Raw genomic sequence first — 26011 nt, 5'->3', positions numbered from 1 at the left:
TCAAAAAAAAAAAAAAAATTTCACTTTGCATTCTACAGCCCTAAATGCCAAGCTTTAGAAAAAGTTGAATTATTTTATTAATACATTAAAGCAATTTTCATATTCATATCCTACTTTGTTTAGGTATTCTAAAAATTGTCATATGATTAACATAATGCATTTCTTATAATTTGAGTAATTTATTGCCATTGTTGAAAACCAGTTGAAATTACTTGATATCCTCTAAAGATCATAATAAATATAAATATGAGAAAATACTTTGAAAATAATCCTAAGACATTATTTTCTGTTAGATATGTTTTTCAGTACAGTTGGATGTCATCCTACAAGATGTGGTGAATTTGAAAAGAATAACCCTGATCTTTACTTAAAGGAGTTGCTAAATCTTGCTGAAAACAATAAAGGGAAAGTTGTGGCAATAGGAGAATGTGGACTTGGTGAGTGCCAGCCTCGCCTCTTAGAATGACTTTGTTTGAAAATAAGTAATTTGTTCTGTATAAGTTAGGAGTAATTATTCTTCTTTATCTTTTTAAAGATTTTGACCGACTGCAGTTTTGTCCCAAAGATACTCAACTCAAGTAAGGAAATTTGTTGACTTTACAAATTATTGTAAAATCATGAGTGATTTTTAAAATATCTTTTATCAGGTGAGAGTATAGTTGGATTAAGCATGAGGATATTTTTGTTTTTCCCTTTGTATATCAAAAGTAAGTGAAACAAATTCCATGCATACTTGCATGTAATTCGTAAGGGATGGAAGCGCATAGTTCCCTGGTTGGTTAACCATTTAATTTTATTGTAATGGTAGAAATTAGGGATGAGTTTTACATGATAGAGATTTTACATTTTTTGTTTGCTTGTTTAACAGATGCATTCATATGTGAACAGTTCCAGTGGAATGAATTAAATTATTTTGGGGAATGTGATTGTTTTGTTTTGTTTTTTGAGACAGGGTCTCTCTCTGTCGCCCAGGCTGGAGTACAGTGGCGTGATCTCGGCTCACCGCAACCTCCACCTCCTGGGTTCAAATGAGTCTCGTGCCTCAGCCTCCCAAGTAGCTGGGATTACAGGCATGTGCCACCATGCCCGGCTAATTTTTATATTTTTAGTAAAGATTGGGTTTCACCATATTGGTCAGGCTGGTCTCAAACTCCTGACCTCAAATGATCCACCCGCCTCAGCCTCCCAAATTGGGAGATATAATTTAAGAGCAAAGGATATTAAAAGTGTATTACAAGCCAGGCACAGCAGCCTGCGTCTGTAGTCGCAGCTATTTGAGAGGCGGAGGCAGAAGAATTGCTTGAGCTCAGGAGTTCCAGACCAGCCTGAGCAACATAAGGAGACTCCGTCTCTAAAAAAAAACCAGCAACAAAAAACCCACAAAAGTATTATAGGATCAATCACCAAAGCTAGAAAAGCTTATTTTACTCTTGCTGGGCATTGAATATTGCTAGTTTGGAACTGTGAGATTCCTTTAATAGGAGCCATGTTGAATGGTGGCTGCTGAGAAAACTCCAAAGCTCACGACCCTGCAGGACTTCCTGTAACCCATTGCCTGGAGCTAAATTTGGAGCTCCTGTCATCATACTGGTGGGTGAGTGTTATAGATTGAAAAGAAAATTTAGGTCACAGTCTGAATTTAAAACGTAAGCATTTTGTTGAATTTCAAAAACATCTTAATTATGAAAATGATAAAACATTAGACTGAGCTTCTAAAGGGGGTTAATTTATTCATCCATTCAACAAATATTTATGGAGCACTGTGTGCCAGCCACTGCTGAGAACTCATAGTATGCAGAAATATGAATAAGGTAGAATATCTGTCCCTAGAGACCTTTAAGAATAAACAATCCTCTGTCCTCCTTAGTTTCTTATATACAAAGACGAATTAGGATCAGATTCTCTCTTAAGATACCATCCAGCTATATCATAATATTTAATAATTAATAATTTTGTCATATGATGATATGGTCATATGATTAAGCCAGTGACTTGATGGCCTGAAGGGAGTTTTTAAAATTACGCATGAGGAAAGTATACTTCCTCCCCCTTCCCTCCTTGCTCCCCACAAATGGGATTCTGATATGTACCCCCTGGTTGAAAATCACTTTGGGGAGGAGCAGATCTACTAGTGGAGTCTGTCATATCCTAGACCTCAAGCTCCAAAGTTCTGAAGTGTGAAGATCTATAACCAAGTAGAATAGGATGGGTTAACGTAATGCTCTGTGGATACCTACTCTCTCTTTTAGGTCGCTCATTTATACATCCCTTTTAGAACTGTTTAGTTTGTGGTATATTATTTGCTGTGCCTTTCAGGGACATTCATGTGGTTACTAGCAGGGTTACTAAAGCCCTATACCTCTGTCGAATATTATGTAGGCCAGCTCACTTAACCTTAAAAGTTCTCATGTTCACATTGAAATAGAAGAACAGTTCTCTTTAATAGTTCTTTAGGTTAAGCCCAGATATCATATTCCTCAACTTTAATGTCTGGTTTTGGTCAGGATAAGCCTTGTAAGCCTAATAGACTGTGTTATGACAAGCAAGGGCAATGGCAGAGTCCCCATGTTTTATTGCCCGTAAGACTTTTCATCCAAAATGAGTTAGAACTGATTCTAAAATGCAACCTCAATACTTTAAACTCAGTTTTGAGGTTAATTGAAAACATTGACAGTATCAGTTTAATTTAACTGTTCTGAAGATTCTTCACCATCATCAGAATAGCGTCTGATCTTAGAATATGCATATCACAGCTTGTGCTTGAACTCACATGCCAAGTGTTAATTTCTAATAGAGAGGTTCAAACTCCATTCAGTAAATGATTACCAAGTGCCTCCTCAGCATGATACAAAGAAGAATAAGACTTTTTCCAAGAGAGGACATAAATAATTAAAATAAGTTGGAAGTGCTGTCACTAAAGTGTGTGAACAGCAGAGGGAAGGACTGACTTTCTGGGGGATGCTCTAAGGTGACAGCATGTGACACTGGCTTCTTCCGCAGTGGATAAGCTAATGACAAACTAAAGTAGGAGGAAATTTTGATAACATAGGCAGTTCTACTTGAGATTTTTAAAATTTTAATAATAAAACATCAGATGACTTGGTTAAAAAAACAGCTGGGTGTGGTGGCTCATGCCTATAATTCCAGCACTTTGGGAGGCCAAGGCAGGCCGATCACCTGAGATCAGGAGTTCAAGACCAGCCTTGCCAACATGGTGAAACCCCGTCTCTACTAAAAACAAAAACTAGCCGGGAGTGGTGGCGAGCACCTGTAATCCCAGCTACTTGGGAGGCTGAGGCAGGAGAATTGCTTGAACTGGGGAGGAGGAGGTTGCAGTGAGCCAAGATCGTGACATTGGACTCCAGCCTGGGCAGCAGAGAAAGATTCCGTCTCAAAAAAAAAGAAAAAAGACACACTAGTAACAATCACATTTTGGTTGTTGTTAAGGAAACAAATACCCACATTCTCTGCCCCTCACTCCTTTTCCCCTAGCGTGTACTCACAGCATGCAATCTGTTCTGTGTACACAGCACTCTACTTGTTTCAGCACTTACCATGTTGTACAGAAATGGGTTTTCATTATCCCTTCCTCCCCACAACAGACAGGTGTCTTTGAGTTCCTCAAAGGCACACACCAAGTCTTACTCATGTGACAGTTCCATAGCACTTAGCACAGTACTCTCAGCACATGGTAGGCACTTAGTAGATGTCTGTTGAATATTTAATACAGAGGGAAGGTTCTTTTTTATTCCCTTTGAGCAGCGTGGATAAAAAGCCTATAATTCAGTTTTCACTATTGGGTTTATTTTTAGAAGACTTCAGATTTTGGTCTGCACTTTTCTACCATCTGGAACAACCAGTGTATGATTTTGTTTGTTTGTTTTTTGAGATGGAGTCTCACTCTGTCCCCCAGGCTGGAGTGCAGTGGTGCGATCTTGGATCACTGCAACCTCCACCTCCCAGGTTCTAGCAATTCTCCTGCCTCAGCCTCCCAAGTAGCTGGGATTACAGGTGCCCATCACCACGCCTGGCTAATTTTTTTGTATTTTTAGTAGAGACAGAGTTTCACCATGTTGGCCAGGCTGGTTTCGAACTCCAGACCTCAAGTGATACGCCCACCACAGCTTCCCAAAGTGCTAGGGTTACAGGCATGAGCCACTGCACCCGGCCATGATTTGTTTTTAAGTAAATATGTAGTCAGGAAAAAGGAGATGTATGAGAAAAGAAAAATAGAAAATTAGGAGACAAGACAGAAAAATTAATATACAATAGATGTAGTGTCTGAAAAATAATGGTAAGTGAAGGCGGTGTATGACCATGTTAAAAGGATGAGATTTGGAATCAGCAGATCTTTGGGTGAGATTTACAACTGCCTTTGGTGTCACTTCATCCGTTAATGCATCCCCTTTAAAATGGGGAGATTGCTGCCTACCTTTCTTAACATAAGGCACATAAAGCCCATAGTGACATGAGTCATGCAGAGTACGTGCGCAATCATGGCTGTTGTTACATTCCTCATACTAGAAATAATTACCACCCTAAAGGAAGATGCTAGCTATTGTTTTCGTTTGGAACTTTTAAAAGTTTTTTTTTTCTTTTTTTAATACTTTTTTCTTGTTTTAGTACCTAGACCTTTTCTGGAAAAAGTATTTTTTAAAGACTAAGAAAGAGAAGCAAAGAGTGAAAACAAGGAAAGGCCTGATCTAGTTATGGAAAGTTTATCCTTTAAGCCATACCCTGTATTTTCAATTTCCTGGCCTTATGCTACACTCCTTTCCTTGTTGCAATTTAGAGCTCTGTTCTCTTGGGTAGGAGGAATTTGCTTTGGGCATTTTTCTTGGGGCTTTAAAATGTTAACACTGTGCAGGTCTTAAAAACTACAAGAAGATTTTAAAACAATCTTTTGGGGATTTAGGGGACCCTAGAGATGAGCAATTGAGGCCATGTTGCCATCAAGCAGCTTACAGAGGAGGGATTACTACCTGTGTTGAGGTATACCCATGAAACTCACTGGGCTTTTTGGATTTGCCTTGATCCTAATTAATAACAACTGCTCCTGAAGCTGAACTTTTCTACCTCTTGTTGTTAGATAGTTAAACCTCAACTGTAAGAAGCAGTAATAAAATCAGAAGCTTCACTAAGATGAGCAAATAACTCAAGTGGAAAATTATTTTCATTTATGAACTTTAAAAAAATAATAAATGAGTAAAACAGGCAGAGAAGTCTCTTAATAGATGCCAATTCCTACCCTGTAACTTATATTGTTATTTCTAGTTACCATGGTGGGTTTTTCTTCTCTAAAGATGATAGTCGTTTGATGTTCAGTACTAGTTATCCTCAATTTGTATCATTAGGAATAATTTTTTTTTACCACATGGCTTCTTTATGATACGTAGCTAGCATGAATTCAGGGACCTTTCTTTTCTTGAATTATGTAAAATTCTGTGGGCCCATTGCTTGGGCTTCTGTTATTTTCTTTTTCTTTTTTCTTTGAGACAGGGTCTCACTCTGTCATCCAAGCTGGAGTGCAGTGGTGTGATCACGGCTCACTGCAGCCTTGACCTCCCCAGGCTCAAGCAATCCTCCCACCTCAGCCTCCCAAGAACTGGGACTATAGGCATATGCCACCACACCTGGCTAATTCTTGTATTTTTTGTAGAGATGGGGTTTCACCATGTTGCCCAGGTTGGTCTCGAACTCCTGAGCTCAAGCAATCCGCCCACCTCGGCCTCCCAAAGTGCTGGGATTACAGGCTTGAACCACACACCCAGCTGGCCTCTGTTATTTTCATAAACTGTACTTTTGCCTACATTCATATAGGAAGCTAATTTTCCATCCGACCGTTAGATACTGTGAATTTGTAGCTTGGTCATGTGGTTTGGTCCATGGAATTGTGTGTGGAAAAAATAACCAGTACAGCGTAGAGCAGTGCACACAATGAAGAGTACTGCCTGCTGTGTGTAGCCAGAGCCAAATATATTAGTAAAGTTGACATAATGACTAGCGCACACTTAATTGCTGACATTTGGTTTACTTTAGAGGTTATGGAAATAGTGACTGGTTATATTATTAAAATCTCTTTTTGTCCAAGTTGTCATTAATATTTCCTACACTGCAAAATTTCAGCACTTTGTTAATGAAAGGAAAATATTTTTGCTTATTCTAACCCAGCAGAATCTGAAAAGGAGATTTTAAGACCCAAACATTTGGTAATACAGACATAGACCACCAATTTTAGGAAGACTATTTCTATTTTTTTAATTTTTAATTTTTTTTTTTTTTTTGAAACAGAGTGTTGCTCTGTCACCCAGGCTGGAGTGCAGTGGTACGATCTCAGCTCACTGCAACCTCTGATCCTGGGTTCAAGAGATTGTCGTGCCTGCCGAATAGCTGGGGTTACAGACGTGTGCCAACATGCTGGCTCATTTTTGTATATTTAGTAGAGACGAGGTTTCAGCATGTTGGCCAGGCTGGTCTTGAACTCCTGCCCTCGAGTGATCCACCCGCCTTGGCCTCCCAAAGTGCTGGCATTACAGGTGTGAGCCACCATGCCCGCCCTGAAGACTGCTTCTTAAGAAGTACATTTCTATTTCTAATTTTAAAATTTAGCATTTTTAAGAGAGCAAAGTGGGTAAAATAGTCCTGCACATCAGGAAATATGATATAGAAAAATATAGCAAAAGAGGCTTAAGTTAAACAGAGAAATTGTTTCCCCAAATTAAAGGGCTTAGAAGAGGTAAGCACATTTAAGAAAATAATAAGCCACCTGTTATCCTGATTCAGTTGAACCTACCATTTGTGAGAACAAGGGGGAGCACTGTGTTGAAGTGAAAAAACAAACAGAATGAACATTCATTGTATCCTCTGAATATTGTCATTATACTCCGGGACCAGAAGGAAGCTTCTTGAAAACGTAACAGGTTTTTGTCGTTTAGGCTGGGACTTGGAATTACAGCAGTGAAATTCTGGTTCCAAGTTGGCCATGCCAGGTATTGTTATCTTGGACAAAGTACTACACCTCTCTGACACCAGCTTTTATACTCAGGTTATTTTGAGGATCAAATGAGACAATGGTATCTGGTACTTGGAAAAACCTTCTTATCAAGTACTCTTTAAGATATTCAGGGCTACCACTTTATCATGTAATTTTCTTTTTTTAATAGTATAATTGAGTTATTTGCTGTTTAGCAAATACTTAGATTTCATTTTTGAGGGAAACCTTGTTCATTTTGCCCAGTGGCAATAACTTCTTTTATAACAGCACATAAAAAACTGGTTGCAAAATGGAATAGATTAGCATGCAGTATGAAGCTCTGCCGGGCTTCTTGCTTGGTGAGTTGACTCCCACTGATGGTGCTCCCAGTGGCAAGGGGCCAGTGGTGTTACTTTCTGAAAATTAAAGGGCCCAGATAATTTTGTCAGCCCAGAAAATGACGTATTTCTTTCCAGAAGTTGTAAGTTATAAAAGCCCTTTGATAAGCCTGATGCGCTTTAAATATTCATGATTTTTGTCCTGTAATTTCTAGAGAATTAAATACCTTTAATTGAAAAGCTCTTTTGACATCATTACCTTCCTCATGCTAAAATACAATTTGTAATGAGAATTTTTTTATTTGCATTATGCAGATATTTTGAAAAACAGTTTGAACTGTCAGAACAAACAAAATTACCAATGTTTCTTCATTGTCGAAACTCACATGCTGAATTTTTGGGTGAGTTAAAACCAAAGTCTCATTCAGAACTTAAGAATTTTGTAGAAATCAAGCTATTTGCTAAAAGTTCTTTGTTTTTAATTCACAGACATAATGAAAAGAAATAGAGATCGGTGTGTAGGGGGAGTGGTAAGTATAAAATAGTCATTTTTAATACAGGTCGAACATCTCTAATCCAAAAATCCAAAATACTCCCAAGTGCAAAATGCTCCAAAATCTGAACCTTTTTAAGCACTGGCATGAGATAATGACACCTTTGCTTTCTGATTATTCATTGTACACAAATTTTGTTTCATGCACAAAATTATTTAAAATATTTACCTTCAGGGTATGGTATAAGGTGTATGTGAAACATAAATGAATTTCATGTTTAGACTTGAGTCCCTTCCCAAAGATTTCTTTTTATGTATATGCAGATATTCCAAAATCTGAAAAAATCTGAAATATGAAACACTTTTGGTCCCACACACTTGGGATAAGGGATACTTAACATTTATGTGACACACAAAGCATCTTGATTATTAAGGATGGTCCCTAATTCAGATGTCAACTTTTAAATTTTTTTAAAAAAGGAATAACAAAAACATATGAATTAGATAGAATTCAATAGAATTAGGAGCTTCTTTTTCCATCCTTTGAAAGACATGTAAATTTACTGTTGAATTTATGGACCAAGTGTGGCATAAACACAAATCAGTTTTAATTACAGTTCCTTTGTTCAGAGTACAAGAATGCGTACAGAATTCCATTCACAAGAAAACCCAGTGAAATTTTGTTTTTTGTGGTTTTTTTTTTTTTTTTTTTTTTTGGTTATTGAGAAAGAGTCTGGCTCTGTTACCCAGGCTGAAGTTCAGTGGCACAATCTCAGCTCACTGCAACCTCTGCTTCCCCAGGATCAAGCCATCCTCAGCCTCCCAAGTGGCTGGGACTACAGGCATGCGCCACCATGCCCAGCTAATTTTTTTGTGTATTTTGTAGAGATGGAGTTTTACCATGTTGCCTAGGCTGATCTCGAACTCCTAAACTCAAGCAATCTGCCCACCCTGGCTTCCCAAAGTGTTGGGATTACAGGTGTGAGCCACTGTGCCTGGCCCTTGAATTCACTTCTACACATCCTAATGCTGTGCATGATATTCTTCGTCTCTTCTGTCAGCTATTCTTTAATGTTCTTCCATCCAAATTTTGAGCAAATATAAACCAATTTTTATGTTTTGAAATATTTTACCATTTGTTTTAGGTTTGCCTTTCTCATTTCTTGTCTGCTGTATTCACCTACTATTCTGATCTAGAGAGTCATTCTCCTTTCTGTAATTTGCATTCTGCACTAAACACTTCTCTGATACAGCCATTTTAGTCATTATTCTGGAGACATTTCCCATAAATACTAACTCATCACCACATACCTCCGATATCTATGGCAGTGATTTTTTTTTTTTTTTTTTTTTTGAGTTGGAGTCTTGCTCTGTCGCCAGGCTGGAGTACAGTGGCACAATCTCAGCTCACTGCAACCTCCGCCACCTGGGTTCAAGCAATTCTCCTGCCGTAGCCTCCCGAGTACCCGGGACTACAGGTGCGCACCACCACGTCCAGCTAATTTTTGTATTTTTAGTAGAGACGGGGTTTCACCATGTTGGCCAGGATGGTCTCGATCTCTTGACCTCATGATCCTCCCCCCTCAGCCTCCCAAAGTGCTAGGATTACAGGCATGAGCCACCTTGCCCAGCCATGATTTTTAGTCTCTTCAATCATGGACTCCTTTGGAAACCTGCCTTAGAAAAATGCTCAGATGTACAAATATTCATATGCAATTTCAGGAGAGTGACTCAGTGAGTGACTGTGTCTAGCAAAAGAACTGTAATCCAAGTAGATAAAATCACAGTTACACTATGCCTGCTAAGGAAAGAGGAAATAGCACCAAGCACTTGCATTCCCATGCAGCCTGACGTTGACAGTTTTATGCGTATTCTCTAAGTTCAACCTCTGCCTCATTTATACTACTAGTAATATGTATGCGTCCTGCATTGCTGTAATGTTAATATTACTGTGCACTTTTTTCCTGTTTGTACTAACTGTACTTTTTTCCTGTTTTTACTTACTCTGTAATTTATCCTGTAGGAACTGTACTTAAGAATTGAGAGAGGTTTAAGTTTTAACTAATGCCATTGGGATTATTAGTGGTATTTATCATAACCTTCAGACTCTACCCCTCAGCCCACTTGCTTTATTTCTTTTCTTTTCTTTTTTTTTTTTTTTTTTGAGACAGAGCCTTGCTCTGTCACCCAGGCTGGAGTGCAGTGGCGCGATCTTGGCTCACCACAACTTCTGTCTTCCAAGTTCAAGCAATTCTCTTGCCTCAGCCTCCCAAGTAGCTGGGGCTACAGGCACGCACCGCCACACCCGGCTAATTTTTGTATTTTCAGTAGAGACAGGGTTTCATCATGTTGGCCAGGTGGGTCTTGAACTCCTGACCTCAAGCGATCCACCCGCCTCAGCCTCCCAAAGTGCTGGGATTACAGATGTGAGCCACTGTGCCCAGCCTATTTCTAAATAAGAATTTACTTGGGTTCTATTAATAGTTTTTAAAATTAACAAAAGCAACAACAAATCCAACCTAAATGTTTGACTTTTACCAAAAAAGAAATTGCCAAATAATTAATAACTAGTTTTCTGAAATGGTTTGTGAGGAATCACGTTTAAAATGATTTCGATATTAATGGAGGGCATCTTTTCTAGTCAGCTGGAAATGGTGAAGGAAAGAATAATACAGGCAGCTGTGTAATGCAGGCTTCTTTATTGTTGAGAAATACGTTATCCATAGTGTATTCAGGCTCTCTGGACTCAGTAGTAATATGATGTCACTTGTTTAGGTGACCCTACTTTTTAAAGGAGGGCTGTTGTTATATGTTGTTTTTGATTATATAAATACATCCAAACTATGAAAACTATGTCTTGACCCCTACATCTTTGAAGGAGAGAAACAGCATCTCAATCCCTTCTGCTTGCTAAGCTGATATTATTGATTATATAATGGTTTATGCTTTTTTTTTTTTTTTTTGAGACAGAGTTTCGCTGATCTCCTGACCTTGTGATCTGCCCACCTCGGCCTCCTAAATTGCTGAGATTATGGTTTATGCTTTTTAAGCAACAGTCTCACCCATTTATAAGAATTTCTTCAGCCTTGTCTCTTTTTTTTGTTTTTTTTTTTTTTTGAGACAGAGTTTCACTCTTGTTGCCCAGGCTGGAGTGTAATGATGTGATCTCAGCTCAACGCAACCTCTGCCTTCCAGGTTCAAGCAATTCTCCTGCCTCAGCCTCCCGAGTAGTGCAGATCACAGGCATGCGCCACCATGCCCGGCTAATTTTGTGTTTTTAGTAGAGATGGGTTTTCTCCACGTTGGTCAGGCTGGTCTCGAACTCCCAACCTCAGGTGAACCACCAGCCTCAGCCTCCCAAAGTGCTGGGGTTACAGGCGTGAGCCATTGCTCCTGGCCCAGCCTTGCCTCTTAAAAGTAATTTCTCTTCCAGAAAAAAGTATCCTCGGCCAGGTGCGGTGGCTCACCACTGTAATCCCAGCACTTTGGGAGGCCAAGGCGGGCAGATCACCTGAGGTCGGGAGTTCGAGACCAGACTGACCAACATGGAGAAACCCCATCTCTACTAAAAAAAAAAAAAAAATACAAAATTAGCCAGGCATGGTGACGCATGCCTGTAATCCCAGCTACTCAGGAGGCTGAGGCAGGAGAATTGCTTGAAGCAGGGAGGCGGAGGTTGCGGTGAGCTAAGATAGTGCCATTGCACTCCAGCGTGGGCAACAAGAGCGAAACTCCATCTCAAAAAAAAAAAAAAGTATCCTCTAACAGAAAATTCATCAGTATTTAAAAAATTCTTTTAAATAGTGCCATAAAATTACTAAGCTTTCCTCATGTTTTTGCCTAAGAATATGTCTATTCCTAAACCCCTTCCTGGAGCTTCTGCACTAATGCTAGTGCAGAGACAGCAACACTGCCACTTTAAAGAGAGAAATTCTCGGCAGCTAATGTTTTGCATCATGTCACTGGAGATGATGACAGGTTATAATTGTGAAAAATAATATGAAAATAAAAATTATGGGGACTACCACCTTTGAAACCCTGAGGTCCAAACACTTACAGGGATCTATATTTTTGCCTACAAAGTCTTATTAATGTTACTTAGAATTTTAAAGAGTAATTATTATAATAATAAACTTATAACTGTATGTCCCCAGGTGCATTCATTTGATGGTAGCAAGGAAGCAGCAGCTGCTTTGATTGACTTGGATCTTTATATAGGATTTAATGGTTGGTACGTTCTTAGGTTGCTTTGGTTTTTAACTTTTATTTAAGCAGATTTCTTAAATTGTTTTACAGTGAATTGCTGGTGAAGATTTATTTTCATTAAAGTTTGTGTGTATTTGCACTGATCTTTGCTGGGAATTTCAGTAATTATTTATATAAGAAATTAAACAGTACATTACTATTAAAAGTTAAAGCTCGAAAGTTATAGACTACTACATTATGTTCTAATAATGGAAAACAATTTTGTGTTGAGATCAGCAGCTGGCTTTCTCTGGTAATCCAATTTATTCTCAGGTCATTTGATCCCTTGAAAACATGTGTTCACAGCATTATGTATACATATACACGTCATATCTGACTATGGATGAAAGGTTATTCTATGATAGTCATACATCTCTGCAAGCAAAGAAACCGAGGCTCAAAGAAATTAGGAAACAGGTATAGAGTTTCTCCAAGTATGAGAACCCACGTCCTCTGGCTTCTCACTCTGTGATCTTTCTGCTGTTATGCCACACTAAACTTCACACACTCAGTGCAGTCAGCACAGCTAGCTCCCTGGGTTGGTTTTGTCAAATATGTAAGAGCTTCCACCGGTGACTTTTCACAGGATGTCAGTGTAGCCCATTAAATCAGTTGCAAAATAGTATAGGACTTTCTGTCCTTCTTCATTGTCTCATAACCTTAAAATTATTATGTTTCCAATTGCATTGTTTTTGACTAAAATCTAGAGAAATAGAATCATGGAATTACGTATTTGCTCTAGAGTTTAGAGTTTAAATGTCTAAGATGCTTTCATATTTAAATTAATGGTTTAATTAACTTTAAAGTTAATTAATATGCAAGGGGATATATGCATAGAGATTAAAAAGTCAAGTAGTACTAACAGATATAAACAAATATCAGAGTCCCCCCAGCATGACCTTACCCCAAGTCAGCTTTTCTAGCAGCAACAATTTTGCTATTTGTCACCATATTTCTAAATAATATCCATATACTATTGTCTCTTGATTCATCCCCTTTGTCTATTCTCATTGGGGTATATGAGCACATTAGTTCTTATATCTTGTACTAATCCCCTACCTCCATTCTCTGCATATCACTCTCAATGTCGTTATTTCAGAATTTTGGGTTATATTCATACTCAATGTTTTCATTATTATGTCTATATAAATGTTTCATTATTATGCCTATATAAGTATATAATTTCACAGTGCTATGCCAAGTATGAGAGGGTTTCAAGTTTTTTGTTTTTTGGTTTTTTTTTAAGATAGGGACTTGCTCTGTAGCCCAAGCTGGAATGCAGTGGCGTGATCACAACTCTGCAGCCTTGACCTCCCAGGCTCAAGCAACCCTCCCACCTCAGCCTCCTGAGTAGCTGGGATTACTGGTGCATGCCACCACACCTGGCTATTTTTTAAATTTTTAGTTGAGACAGGGTCTTGCTATGTGCCCAGGCTGGGCTTCAAGTTTAAGAAAGCCAAGTAAATAAAAATATGAGGGAGGTTAATCCAGGAAAACAAAAAGTAGTACAAGAAAAGAAATGTTAAGCACGGTATACCACGTGAACAAACCTATCTAGATAATCTAATAGTTCCGTCAGTTGCAGACCCTTCCATCTGTCTGTTTCAGTTTGGACTAGTTCCTATTTTTAGATCCCATGTATTCCTTGTGTGTTTGTTTTAGTGGAACGCATTCTATAACATCTTCTGAGGATGTTTTCATGGGAATTAAGTTTCTTTTAAATACAAGCCAGTATTTCTATTTAATAAGGTTTCCCATTTAGTGATGAGTAACTATACGATTCTGAAGTCAAGTTTGAAGTACATTTTCCCATTTTGAAAATGAATTTTTTTTCTGCTCTTGCTCTTACAAGTTAGCCTGGATAGTTAATGAATGGGGAGAGAACCCCACTTTTCTTTTTTTTTTTTTTTTTTGGGAGGGACTCTCACTCAGTCGCCCAGGTTGGAGTGCAGTGGCGCGATCTTGGCTCACTGCAGGCTCCGCCTCCCGGGTTCATGCCATTCTTCTGCCTCAGCTTCCCGGGTAGCTGGGATTACAGGTGCCTGCCACTACGCCCGGCTAGTTTGTTTTTTTTTTTTTTGTATTTTTAGTAGAGACGGGGTTTCACTGTGTTAGCCAGGATGGTCTTGATCTCCTGACCTCGTGATCTGCCTGTCTTGGCCTCCCAAAGTGCTGGGATTACAGGTGTGAGCCACCGCACCCAGCCCTCCACTTTCAATGGATAGTTCTCTTGCATAAAATTCAAGATCAGAAATCATTTTCATTGAGAATCTATACTGTCCCATCAGTAGGTTCCAGTGTTGATGAAAAGTTGCTACTCTGATTCCTAATCCTTTACCTGTGACCTAGTTTTCTTCTCTTGTGGAAGGTTTTAGTTTTTCATCTCTGATGTGAAATTTCACGAAGATGTGTGTTGATGGTTTTCATCATGCCTGGTGTTGCTTTTTCATTAGCCCTTCCAGTGGGGGGCTCATCTTTACCTGTCCTTGGAATTTGATTTTTCTCTTCTGTTCTTTTCTTGGGCATACCAGACTGATAACTCGTATTCTTTTTATTCTATTTCCATTGTTTCCCTCCTTCCAAAAAAAGTGCTATATTTTGTAACCCTTTTTATGAAATTTACTTCAACTTTTGTTTTCAATTTCTGAATACTCTATTTTTATACTGCAGTGTCTTCTCATCTCTCTAAAGACATGAATTATAGTTTGAAGTTACTTTCTGCTTGTCTTCCTGCATTTGTTTCCTCACAGTCACCTTTTCTTCTTTCCTTTGGTCTCTGTGATGATGGAAACTTTCTTTAAATGTCAGGCAGTCCTTCACTGTCTAAAAAAAAAAAAAAAAAGCCATTTGGATGCTCTCTAGAAGGCATTCCAGCAACTGGCAGGCTCAGATGGCCAACTGACTTTTTGCTAGGGATTCCCAAATGTCAGTTTGTAGAGATCTTTTTCTGGGTTGATTCAGTTTCTCCAGAAAGGGATCCTGTGTTCTCTGCTGGAAAAGTGGGGAACAGTGGAGGGAAGGGGTTTGTAAATGTCCCTGACAGTGTTTTGGAGCAGGATGGGTTAGAGGATCTCACTGTTTGGTGGGCTGCCCCAGTCTCCATGCTCAGGCCTGTGCCTGAAGCCTGTACTCCTCTGTGCTTGTTGTTCTCCAACTGTTTCTGATGTGGGTTCTCTTGAGACCCAGCACCTCTTTCTCTGCACCAAGTCACAGATACATAACCTAGGAACCCCATCTTCTCTTGGAGTTTTCTCAAACAATCTCCATTTCAGTCCCTGCCTTACTCCACTTTAAAGGGACTGTATCTACTTCTAGGTTTGCTTGTCTTTCTTTCCAGGCACATAGCATTTAAGTTACTTGGCACTTAAACACTGGTCGTTTATCATTACTCTGTCCACTTTCAGCTTTATATGTTGTGATTTGGGGTAACATATGTCTCCTAGTTTCATTTTAAAAAATCCTGGTTTTCTCCTTGTAAGTTTGGTTTTTTGTTTGTTTGTTTGTTTTTTAAGAGAAGGGGGTAGAAGATCTTTATTTCACCAACTTAAAACCATAATTCTTTGTTTTTTTTTTTTTTTTTTTTTTTTGAGACAGGGTCTCACTCTGCCTCTCAGGCTGGACGACTTACTGTAGCTCTGACCTCCTGGGCTCAAGCGATCCTCCCAAGTATAATAGCTGAGACCACAAGCTCCTATCACCATGCTTGGCTAATGTCTGTACTTTTTGTAGAGATGGGGTTTCACCATGTTGCCCAGGCTGGTCTCAAACTTCTGAGCTCAAGCTATCTGCCTGCCTCTGCCTCCCAGAGTGCTTGGATTACAGGCATGAGCCACCATACCTGGCTCCTCTCAGATATTTCCAAATGATCTTGAGTTCATTATGATGTTGCTTTAAGCTAATCACAAAAGATTCTTTACTCCTACATTAATATTAACTTCAGAATTAATAGGTTAGTCATTTATTAAAGTGGATGTTTGTATTCTTATTTTCAAATCTAATTCATTGTCATCTTAATCTGAGTCTCTGAGGTATGATAACTTAATCCATTTATAGTAGCATATTACATAAAGTCTTTGGTTCCTAAAAGTTAAATTAGAATTTTTCCCCCAAGAAAATGGGAAGGTGGCCAGGCATCGTGGCTCACGCCTATAATCCCAGCACTTTGGGAGGCTAAGGCAGGTGGTTCACAAGGTCAGGAGTTCAAGACCAGCCTGGCCAACATAGTGAAACCCCATCTCTACTAAAAATACAAAAATTAGCTGAGCATGGTGGCGGGCACCTGTAGTCCCAGCTACTCGGGAGGCTGAGGCAGGAGAATCGCTTGAACCCAGGAGGCGGAGGTTTCAGTGAGCCAAAATCATGCCACTGTACTCCAGCCTGGGCGACAGAGCAAGACTCTGTCTCAAAAAAAAAAAGAACATGGGGGCCGGGCGCAGTGACTCACGCCTGTAATCCCAGCACTTTGGGAGGCTGAGGCAGGCGGATCACAAGGTCAAGAGATCAAGACCATCCTGGCTGACAAGGTGAAACCCTGTCTCTACTAAAAATACAAAAAAATTAGCCGGGTGTGGTGGCGGGCGCCTGTAGTCCCAGCTACTTGGGAGGCTGAGGCAGGAGAATGGCGTGAACCCGGGAGGCGGAGCTTGCAGTAAGCCGAGATCGCGCCACTGCACTCCAGCCTGGCCGACAGAGTGAGACTCCATCTCAAAAAAAAAAAAAAAAAAGAAAACGGGAAGATGTATTTCAAACTTCACTTCAGAATCGTGTAGTTGCTCATTACTAAATGGGAAACCTTATTAAATAGAAATACTGGCTTGTATTTAAAATATTTATTAGTATATGTATTTGGGCAAATTTTTACAGTCATAGAATAGACAGAGAAGAATATTAAGTTAATCAGACATGATTTAGTGAGAACAAAAATACAAATAATCTGAAAATTTAGTGAAAAGTTCTAAATATACTATCCATACCAAGCACATCAATATATTTTAGAAAATATCTATATTGACCAAGCTGGCTGAAAATAAGAATTTTGTTTTTCTAGAGAGCACTAATTGCTACTTAATGTCGAACTAATGACATCTCACCCACCCCTCCTAAAATCCTACTAAAATAAAATTAAAGATATTGAAAAAGGAAAGAATCTTTAATAGCAAAGAAAAAAGGCCAGAGTTTTGCTAATAAATGTTCTGTAGCTGGGTGAGCTCGGGAGTTCAAGTGATGGTCCTGCCACAGCATCCTCAGTAGCTAGAGCTACAGGCGTAACCAGTCTGGGCAACATAATGAGACCCCCATCTCTTAAAAAAAAAAAAAAAAAAAGATGCCGGGCGCAGTGGCTCATGCCTGTAATCCCAGCACTTCAGGAGGCCAAGGCAGGTGGATGACAAGGTCAGGAGTTCGAGACCAGTCTGGCCAACATAGTGAAGCTCCGTCTCTACTAAAAATAAAAAAAATTAGCTGGGTGTGGTGGTGTGTGCCTGTAATCTCAGCTGCTTGGGAGGCTGAGGCAGGAGAATTGTGACCCGGGAGGCGGAGGATGCAGTGAGCCGAGATTGCACCATTGCACTCCAGCCCAGGTGACAGTGAGAGACTCCGTCTGTTCTGTAGATTTCTGAAGACAGGTGAAACTGAAAGAGAAAGCTTAGATTACACCACTAAGCGGCCTCAGAAGAGATGGGAGCAAGTCTAGCAAAATCCAATAGGGGAGCTTTGGGCTTAGAATTAGTGTGAAATCGGACTAGAAATGATGATTAATTGAGGGCCTATACAGAGAAAAGATCTCACTCCCATATCCACTTCTGTGCATAGAGGACAAAAGCAGTAAACATTTACACAGGGGCCGGGGGTGGGGGTTTTCTTAAGAAAATTGAAAAAACTGTATGGTGAGGACTAAGGCTTGTAGTGCTTACATCAGTCCCCAAAGAAAAGCATTTAGAGAACCATGAGCCTAACAATTAGCTCCCTATACTCTTACTTTTAAATGAAGTTCCATAATATACCCACTCCCACAAGAAGGTCCCACTAAGAATCCCCACTCAGAGAAGAGAACTGGCAGTAAAACAGGCCTGCTTTCACAAAAGCAAAGGAAACGCAACACTAGCAACCTCCCTAAATATAAATGGATATCCAAGGACCACCAGACAAATGAGGTGAACCAGAAGCATGAAAGAAAAAAGGCCAAGATAAATAGAAAAACTAACCCCAGTGAGACCCAACATAGTGGGATTTGAGATGTTACGGACATGAAATATGAACAGAATGCTAAAAGAACATAAAAGAATAAGAGCTCCTTAAAGATTATAAATGAATGGTGATGTTAAAGTAATAGCACCATTGGAAGAAGCTAGGGAATCAACACTTGACAGAAAGATACATATTGTTTTTCTATACAAACTACATATATTTGAGCAATCAAGTAGTAGACATAGAGAATTTTCTTTTTATGGAAGTACTCTAATAAGTAAAGGGCTGATAGAATTATATCAGCATTTTGTAGCTCCTGGTGAATTATGCATTGGGCATCCATGGCTGCCTTAGATCACAAAAATACCACCAGGTATATGCCTGTGGATGAAAGATCACACCACCACCTGTGAAACAGTCTTCCCCCCAAAAAATCCAACCGAAATCCTATCCAGCCTGTAGATAGTACTCTAGATCTCCTATAAGAAATACAGCGAGCAGGCTGGGCACGGTGGCTTGTGCCTGTAATCCCAGCACTTTGGGAGGCCAAGGCGGGCGGATCACCTGAGGTCAGGAGTTTGAGACCAGCCTGGCCAACATGGTGAAACCCCCTCTCTACTAAAAATACAAAAATGAGCCAGGCATGGTGGCAGGCACCTGTAGTCCCAGCTACTTGGGAGGCTGAGGCAGGAGAATCGCTTGAACCTGGGAGGCGGATGTTGCAGCGAGCTGGGATTTTGCCAACGCACTCCAGCCAGGGCAACAGAGCGAGACTCCCATCTCAAAAAAAAAAAAAGAAAAAAAAAGAAATACAGAGGGCAGAGGAACCTGTTAAACTGCAACGCAGATGAAATCAGCAAAGTCAAGACTAGGGCACTCCACAGGATGAACAGCTTGGTTTCTTCAACAAATAAATTTGAAGGGGAAAAGATGCAGGAGATTTTAATAAGTTGAGACTTTAGAAGACAATGACCAATGGCAATGTGTGGGCCTCTCATTTGCGTCCTAATTTAATCAAACTTAGAATGTATGCCACTGAGACAACTGGAAATTTGAATACTAGAAGATTTGGATTTTTCTTAAACATGATAATAGTACTGTGGTTGCATTTTTTAAAGAGAATCCTTATGCTCAGAGATACATGCTGAAACATCCTGAATTAAATGCTGAAATGTTAAAACTGTCTATCTCGAATTTCCTTTTAAGATAATACAGGAGAGGATGGGGTAAGTGGATGGAACAGGATTGGCCATGTGTTGATTGATGGGGCTGAGTGATAACTGTATGAGAGGTCCATATTACCTAATTTAATGTATATCTTAAATTCTTTGTAATAACAAATGCTGAAATTAAAAATGCTACATAAGGAAGCAACCAAGATGTTCCTCAGTAGGTGAATGGTTAAACTGTGGTATGTCCAGTGGAATATTATTCAGTGCCCAAAGAAATGAACTATCAAGCATGAAAAACATGGGATTTTAATGTGTATTTACAAGTGAAAGAAGGCAGCCTGAAAAAGACTACATAGTGTGTAATTCAAACTATGTGACAGTCTGGAAAAGGCAAAACTATGGAGACTGTCGAAAGATAAGGGGTTAGAGGGAAGGAGGGATGAATAGGCAGACCACAGATTTTTAAGACTGCGAAACTATTCAGTATGATACCACGATGGTAGATACACGTCACTGCCTATTTGTCCAGACCCACAGAACACATGTAGTAGTGAACCCTGATGTAAACTGTGGGTTTGGGGTGACAATTTTGTGTCAAGGTAGGTTCATCAGTGACACACGTACCTACCACTACGGTGTGGAATTTTGAGAGTGGGGGCATATGGTTGGGGAATCTCTATACTTTTTATTGCTGTAAACGTAAAACTGCTCTAAAAAATTAATTTAAAATAAATTTGTGATTACAGAAATTGTGTTTTTAAAGTAATATAAGAACAGTATTAGTTGTCATCACATTATATGCTACACCATCCCAAACCTCACTGCCACATTACAGGAAGCATTTATGTTTGCATTCATGGATCTTTGAGTCAGCTGGGTTTTGGCTGATAGAGGCTGCCACAGGCAGCTATAGCAAGTCTTGAGGCCAAAGCCAGATTCAAGGAATAGAATTCATCCTACAAAGAAACCATGGCAAGGGTACAGATACATAATTCTGCTAAAGTAGAGTGAAGAATCTGTCTTGGGCTAAAAGTGGAAAACTCAGGAAAAGAACATTTACAGCCTTAGGAGCACCTCTAAGTTATGCAGATCACTCAGAAGCAGATGAATTCTTTTAAAAAGTTAAATTTTACTTAGACTGATACAGAACGCTATTGGAAACCAACTAATAAGCATGGAAACTTGCATTCCCAGAAGGCAGATTGGGTTAAAATAGATCTTAATCTGGATTGTTGAAGTATGGAGGTGTGCAAATACTTTCCAAAGTATACCGAAAACAAAATGTTACGGGGTTTTGGGTTGGTTTTGTAGTATTTTAGACACGTTGTGATATGAAAAAAGGTATTCGTTAATTGCTGCCTTTTAAAATAAATATATGTATACACTTTTTTTTAAGCTCACTGAAAACTGAAGCTAATTTGGAAGTTTTGAAGTCAATTCCTAGTGAAAAATTAATGATTGAGACAGGTAAGTTTGTTTTCAGAACTTTGTTTCATATTAAACCATACCAAACAAAAAGGAAAGCTAGAGAAAGAAATTTGACTTCAAACTTTAAGTGAACAAGTATTTTAAAACAGCATGCTCAACCTCAACAATTATGCTTTCCAGAAGATCTTTGGGGGTTATTAATTAATGGAAAAACATATGCAAATGGTTTTTTTCAATTTAGAAGTTTGCTATGTCTAAGCTCTTAGAAAATGAGATGTCAGAATATAACTTCAGGAGGTTGTAGTTACGAGTACTTAGCTAAACAAGGGGTCTTGACTAAGCACATCACACTTCCAAGTTTCAAAATCTGTTCAGAATTTTGTTTACACAGTGTCTTTATAATGGCTTAATTCTACAGCACTTTGTACAGTGCAACAATTTATATTGGTTTAGTATAAGAATTTTAGAATCTGCTGCCTCTTAAAATAAAACGAGGTGAGGCTGGGCGCCATGGCTCACGCCTGTATTCCCAGCACTTTGGGAGGCCGAGGTGGGCGGATCACCTGAGGTCGGAAGTTCAAGACCAACCTGACCAACATGGAGAAACCACATCTCTACTAAAAATACAAAATTTTCTGGGCATGGTGGCACATGCCTGTAATCCTAGTTACTTAGGAGGCCGAGGCAGGAGAATTGCTTGAACCCGGGAGGCAGAGGTTGCGGTGAGCCAAGATCATGCCATTGCACTCCAGCCTGGGCAACAAGGGCAAAACTCAGTCTCAAAAAAAAAAAAAAAAATTACAAAAAATACAAAAAATTAGCTGGGCGTGGTGGCATGTGCCTGTAGTCCCAGTTACTCAGGAGGCTGAGGCACGAGAATTGTTTGAACCCGGGAGGCAGAGGTTGCAGTGAGCCGAGATTGTGCTACTGTACTCCAGCCTTGGAGACAGAGTGAGACTCCATCTCAAAAAAATAATAAATAAGGTGAAAAGCTAAAACTTTTATCTAAACCCTGTCAAGGCTCTCCTTATACCATGGACTTCAGGAAAGTCAAGACTGAGCCATTCTGGAGAAATCACATTCATTTCCTTGGGCAGTCAGGAAAACAAAATATTAGATTAAAAGTACGATGCTTGTAAAATGTGTAATTCTTTATTAAAAAATATTCAAAACCAGTTTCACATTCAGTAGAGATAGAAATTTGTTTAACTTATGCAAACCTCACTACATGCATAGCGAAAAAGATTTTGAAAACAAAAAAAAACTTTAACTTAAATGTTTTCATGTTGTTATACAATTGTATTTAAGGTTTAGGTCTTTTTTTTAAAGCATGCTGCACACCAACAATGTTAGCAGAAAAAAGGAACAGAAGTGAGTCTTAGAAGGTATTTAAGATGCAATTCAAGATTTTATCTTGTGCTTATCTTAGAACTGTTTTCTGTTGCAATAACTGTGCCATTTTGGAAGCTGAATCGTGGTTTATCATTTAGAGGTTATGTATTACATAATGGTCATAAAAAATCTTTAAAAATGTAAACCCCTTAAGAGACACTTTCTTTGCTTAACTAGATGCACCTTGGTGTGGAGTCAAAAGTACACATGCTGGATCAAAATATATAAAAACTGCATTTCCTACCAAAAAGAAGTGGGAAAGTGGGCACTGCTTAAAAGACAGAAATGAACCCTGCCATATAATGTGAGTACTTTGCTTTCATGGTCTTCAAAATCATTAGTCAACCACCAGATGCCACTTACATAATTAACGCAAGGGACAGAATTAAAATTTTGCAAAATCCAAGTGAAGTTCAGGGTCAAGACCACCATATTAATGCAGTGATTTGGAGGAATTTGCATACCTGGTTTAAGTTCCATTCTCACTGCAGCTTCCTGCTACTCTTTGGTAACAAGAAAGCCTTAGCAGAATATTTTGGATTTAAATGATTTGACAGCCTCTATAAATCTAAGAAATAACACATTTCTTTAAGCCTCAGAACAAAAGGATAAGTGATCTTAAGGACAAACCCCTTTTTTCCTACCCCCTTTTTCCAATCAAAGGGGGTGGGACTTTGGCACGTTTTATTTCCTAAAAAAGCAACAGATCAGAATCATCTTTTAAATTGTGATACATAGCACAGGTGAAAAGAGGGGCTATTACCCATCTGTCAAAGAGCTGTAAAGGTAACAAACAGGAGAAGGTGGTTATATCATTTTAATGGGTACATAATCCAATTTCTTTTGTTTGCACAAACAGATAAGTTAATCTAGATTATATCAGTCTTATATGGTTTACCAATTCAGACAATTGGGCATACTTATAACACATTCACAAAAACTAATTGGTACTGTGTCTTCATGAGGGGTAAAAAAGAAAACAAAATAGATTGTTGCTTTTAAGACTATTCATTGCATATGCACCATCTTTTTTTTCAGTAGTTTTTAACAGGAAAAGAGTATTAGAAGATAAGCCAGATAAGAACAGTGAAGAATTATTCTATAAAAATATGTTTGAAGGGTTCTTTTCCTTTATTAACATGCTTGAGCTGACAAAGACTTTAAAACTGAAGCAGCCAGGCATGGTGGCCTACGCCTGTATCCCAGCTACTTGGGAAGACTGCTTGAGCTCAGGAGTTCAAGATCAGCTCAGGCAACATAGGGAGACCCCTGTCTCTAAAGAAATAAAGAAAATTTAAAAAAATAAAGAAATGTTAAGTACTTGCAAATTCAGTGATAAGACAGTATTTCTAAATAATTCTTTTTTTTTTTTTTTTTTTTTGAGACCATCTTGCTCTGTTGCCCAGGCTGGAGTGCAGTGGAGTGATCTTGGCTCACTGCAACCTCCGCCTCCTGGGTTCAAGCAATTCTCCTGCCTCAGCCTCCCAAGTAGCTGGAACTATAGGCACATGCCACCACACCCAGTTAATTTTTGTATTTTTAGTAGAGATGGGGTTTTGCCATGTTGGCCAGGCTGGTCTCAAACTCCTGACCTCAGCCTCCCAAAGTGCTGGGATTATAGGCGTGAGCTATCACACCCAGCCAATTTTTTGGGGAACTAAGAGGACACTAGAGAAAAGAAACTGGTATTTTGACAGCAGCCAGCTTACAAGAAGTATTTGCCAACAGTGTATCCAAGTAAGTTTTTTATATTTCCTTAATCTTATGTAAGATTATAGCTGTTGACTTCAGCTATATATTTGCAAGACAAAATTTCAAGGTGTTTTTAAATATAGACTGTTTAAGAACTATGAAGGCTGGCCAGGCATGGTGGCTCACATCTGTAATCCCAGCACTTTGGGAGGCCAAGGCAGGCGGATCACCTGAGGTCAGGAGCTTGAGACCAGCCTGGCCAACATGGTAAAATCTTGTCTCTACTAAAAATACAAAAATTAGCCAGGTGTGGTGGCGGATGTCCATAATGCCAGCTACTCAGGACGCTGAGGCAGGAGAATCGCTTGAACCTGGGAGGCGGAGGTTGCAGTGAGCAGAGACCGCGCCATTGCACTCTAGCCTGGGTGACAAGAGCGAAAATACATCTCCAAAAAAAAAAAAAACTGTGAAGGCTTCATCAATACGTGTTCTTCAGTTAGTTGCAGAGCTTAGGAAAATCTACCATCTGCAAGCTGAAAAGATTTAAACCACATTTCAAAAATACACAATCCTCTGATCTACTGCTAATTGAGTTGGCCAAGTTAATTCCTACTTGCAAAGTCATTTTCTCAACCTCCATTCTGTTAACAGTTTTACATTCTAATTATTTTTATAGAGGTCTTTTAGATATAAATTGTTTGCAACAGATGTTTTGGAGCCCCTGCTATGTCAGGAAAGGTATTAGTTACTAAGGCTACACAGAAGAACCAAGATAGTCCCTGTCTTTATCCATCCACCAGATGAATAGGTGCACTGTGCCTGGCACTTTAGATAAGGCATTCAGTGAGTCAGGCGAGGACCCTTGCCCTCCTGGAGCAAATAAGCAGACAGAGTCCAAGACAGTAGTGCTGTTATACAAGTAGGAATATATGACCAGGACCATAGGGCACATCAACTGTCTGCTTTGAGGGGAAACAGGAGAGAGCTATACCAAGGTGACATTTCAGTTGTTTACCCATGACTGGGAGTTAGGCCAGAGAAAGACAAACACCATAAACAAAGGCAGACTGCAGAAGGGCCTGGCTAATCCAGAGGAACAAGTGTGGCAGAAAGTAGGATGCACAGTATAAGTAGAAGTCAAGTCTGAGAAGGTAGAGTGAGCCCAGATTGTGAGGGCTCTTATATGCCAGCATTTTGCTTAGATTTTATCACCACCCAAAGGATTTTAAGCAGCAGAGTGGCAATTATTGTTTTTAAAGCTATAACTTGTATCAGCATGGAGAAGGGCTAGAAAGGAGATAGGGCAGGAATCATGTAGATCTTTCAAGACTTTAAAAACCTTTGCCTGGCTGGGCACAGTGGCTCACACCTGTAATCTACCATTTTGGGAGGCCGAGGCAGGCAGATCACTTGAGGTCAGGAATTCCAAACCAGCCTGGCCAACGTGGAGAAACACTGTCTCTACTAAAAATACAAAAAGTAGCCGGGCATGGTGGTGGGCGCCTGTAATCCCAGCTACTTGGGAGGCTGAGGCAGGAGAATCACTTGAATCTGAGAGGCAGAGGTTGTAGTGAGCCAAGATCACACCACTGCACTCCAGCTTGGGCCACAGTGTAAGACTCTCTCAAAAAAACAAACAAACAAAAAAAACCTGTGCCTACTGTAAAAGTGCCACATTAAACAAAAGCCACTAAATTCTCAGGGACATTAAACAACTTTATATTCATTTTGGAATAACTGTAGCTTTGACCACTGAAGATGTATGGAAACAGTATGGCTTGGCTACAGAAGGGTTATTCAAAGATTTCCATAAACTGCATTATCAAACAGTAAAACAGGATGTCCTAAGGTCCAATAGATTTTTTTTTTTTTTTTTTTTTTTTTTTTTGGAGAGGGAGTCTCGCTCTGTTGCCCAGGCTGGAGTGCAGAGGCACAATCTCAGCTCACTGCAACCTCCACCTCCCAGGTTGAAGCAATTCTCCTGCCTCAGCCTCCCGAGTAGCTGGGACTACAGGCGTCCACCACCCTAATTTTTTTTGTTTTACTAGAAATAGGGTTTCACCATATTGCCCATGCTGGTCTTGAACTCTTG

The 26011-nt window shown here is 39.5% G+C and overlaps 1 protein-coding gene across 1 annotated transcript in view; it reads left to right on the top strand.

Moving 5' to 3' along the window:
• Window positions 1-26011, top strand: part of TATDN1 (TatD DNase domain containing 1) — a 50605-nt gene that overhangs the window by 22827 nt on the left and 1767 nt on the right. Inside the window, 9 exon segments of the mRNA XM_054499024.2 lie at window positions 294-437; window positions 536-578; window positions 7627-7712; window positions 7801-7841; window positions 11959-12031; window positions 12356-12391; window positions 12394-12466; window positions 20804-20874; window positions 22405-22531. Coding sequence (XP_054354999.2) covers window positions 294-437; window positions 536-578; window positions 7627-7712; window positions 7801-7841; window positions 11959-12031; window positions 12356-12391; window positions 12394-12466; window positions 20804-20874; window positions 22405-22531 — 694 coding nt within the window.

Source organism: Pongo pygmaeus, chromosome 7 (assembly GCF_028885625.2).
Source record: "Pongo pygmaeus isolate AG05252 chromosome 7, NHGRI_mPonPyg2-v2.0_pri, whole genome shotgun sequence".
In the NCBI taxonomy this organism is placed as follows: domain Eukaryota; kingdom Metazoa; phylum Chordata; class Mammalia; order Primates; family Hominidae; genus Pongo; species Pongo pygmaeus.
The sequence above is the reverse complement of the archived record's forward strand: the minus strand, read 5'-3'. Positions and strand labels throughout refer to the sequence as shown.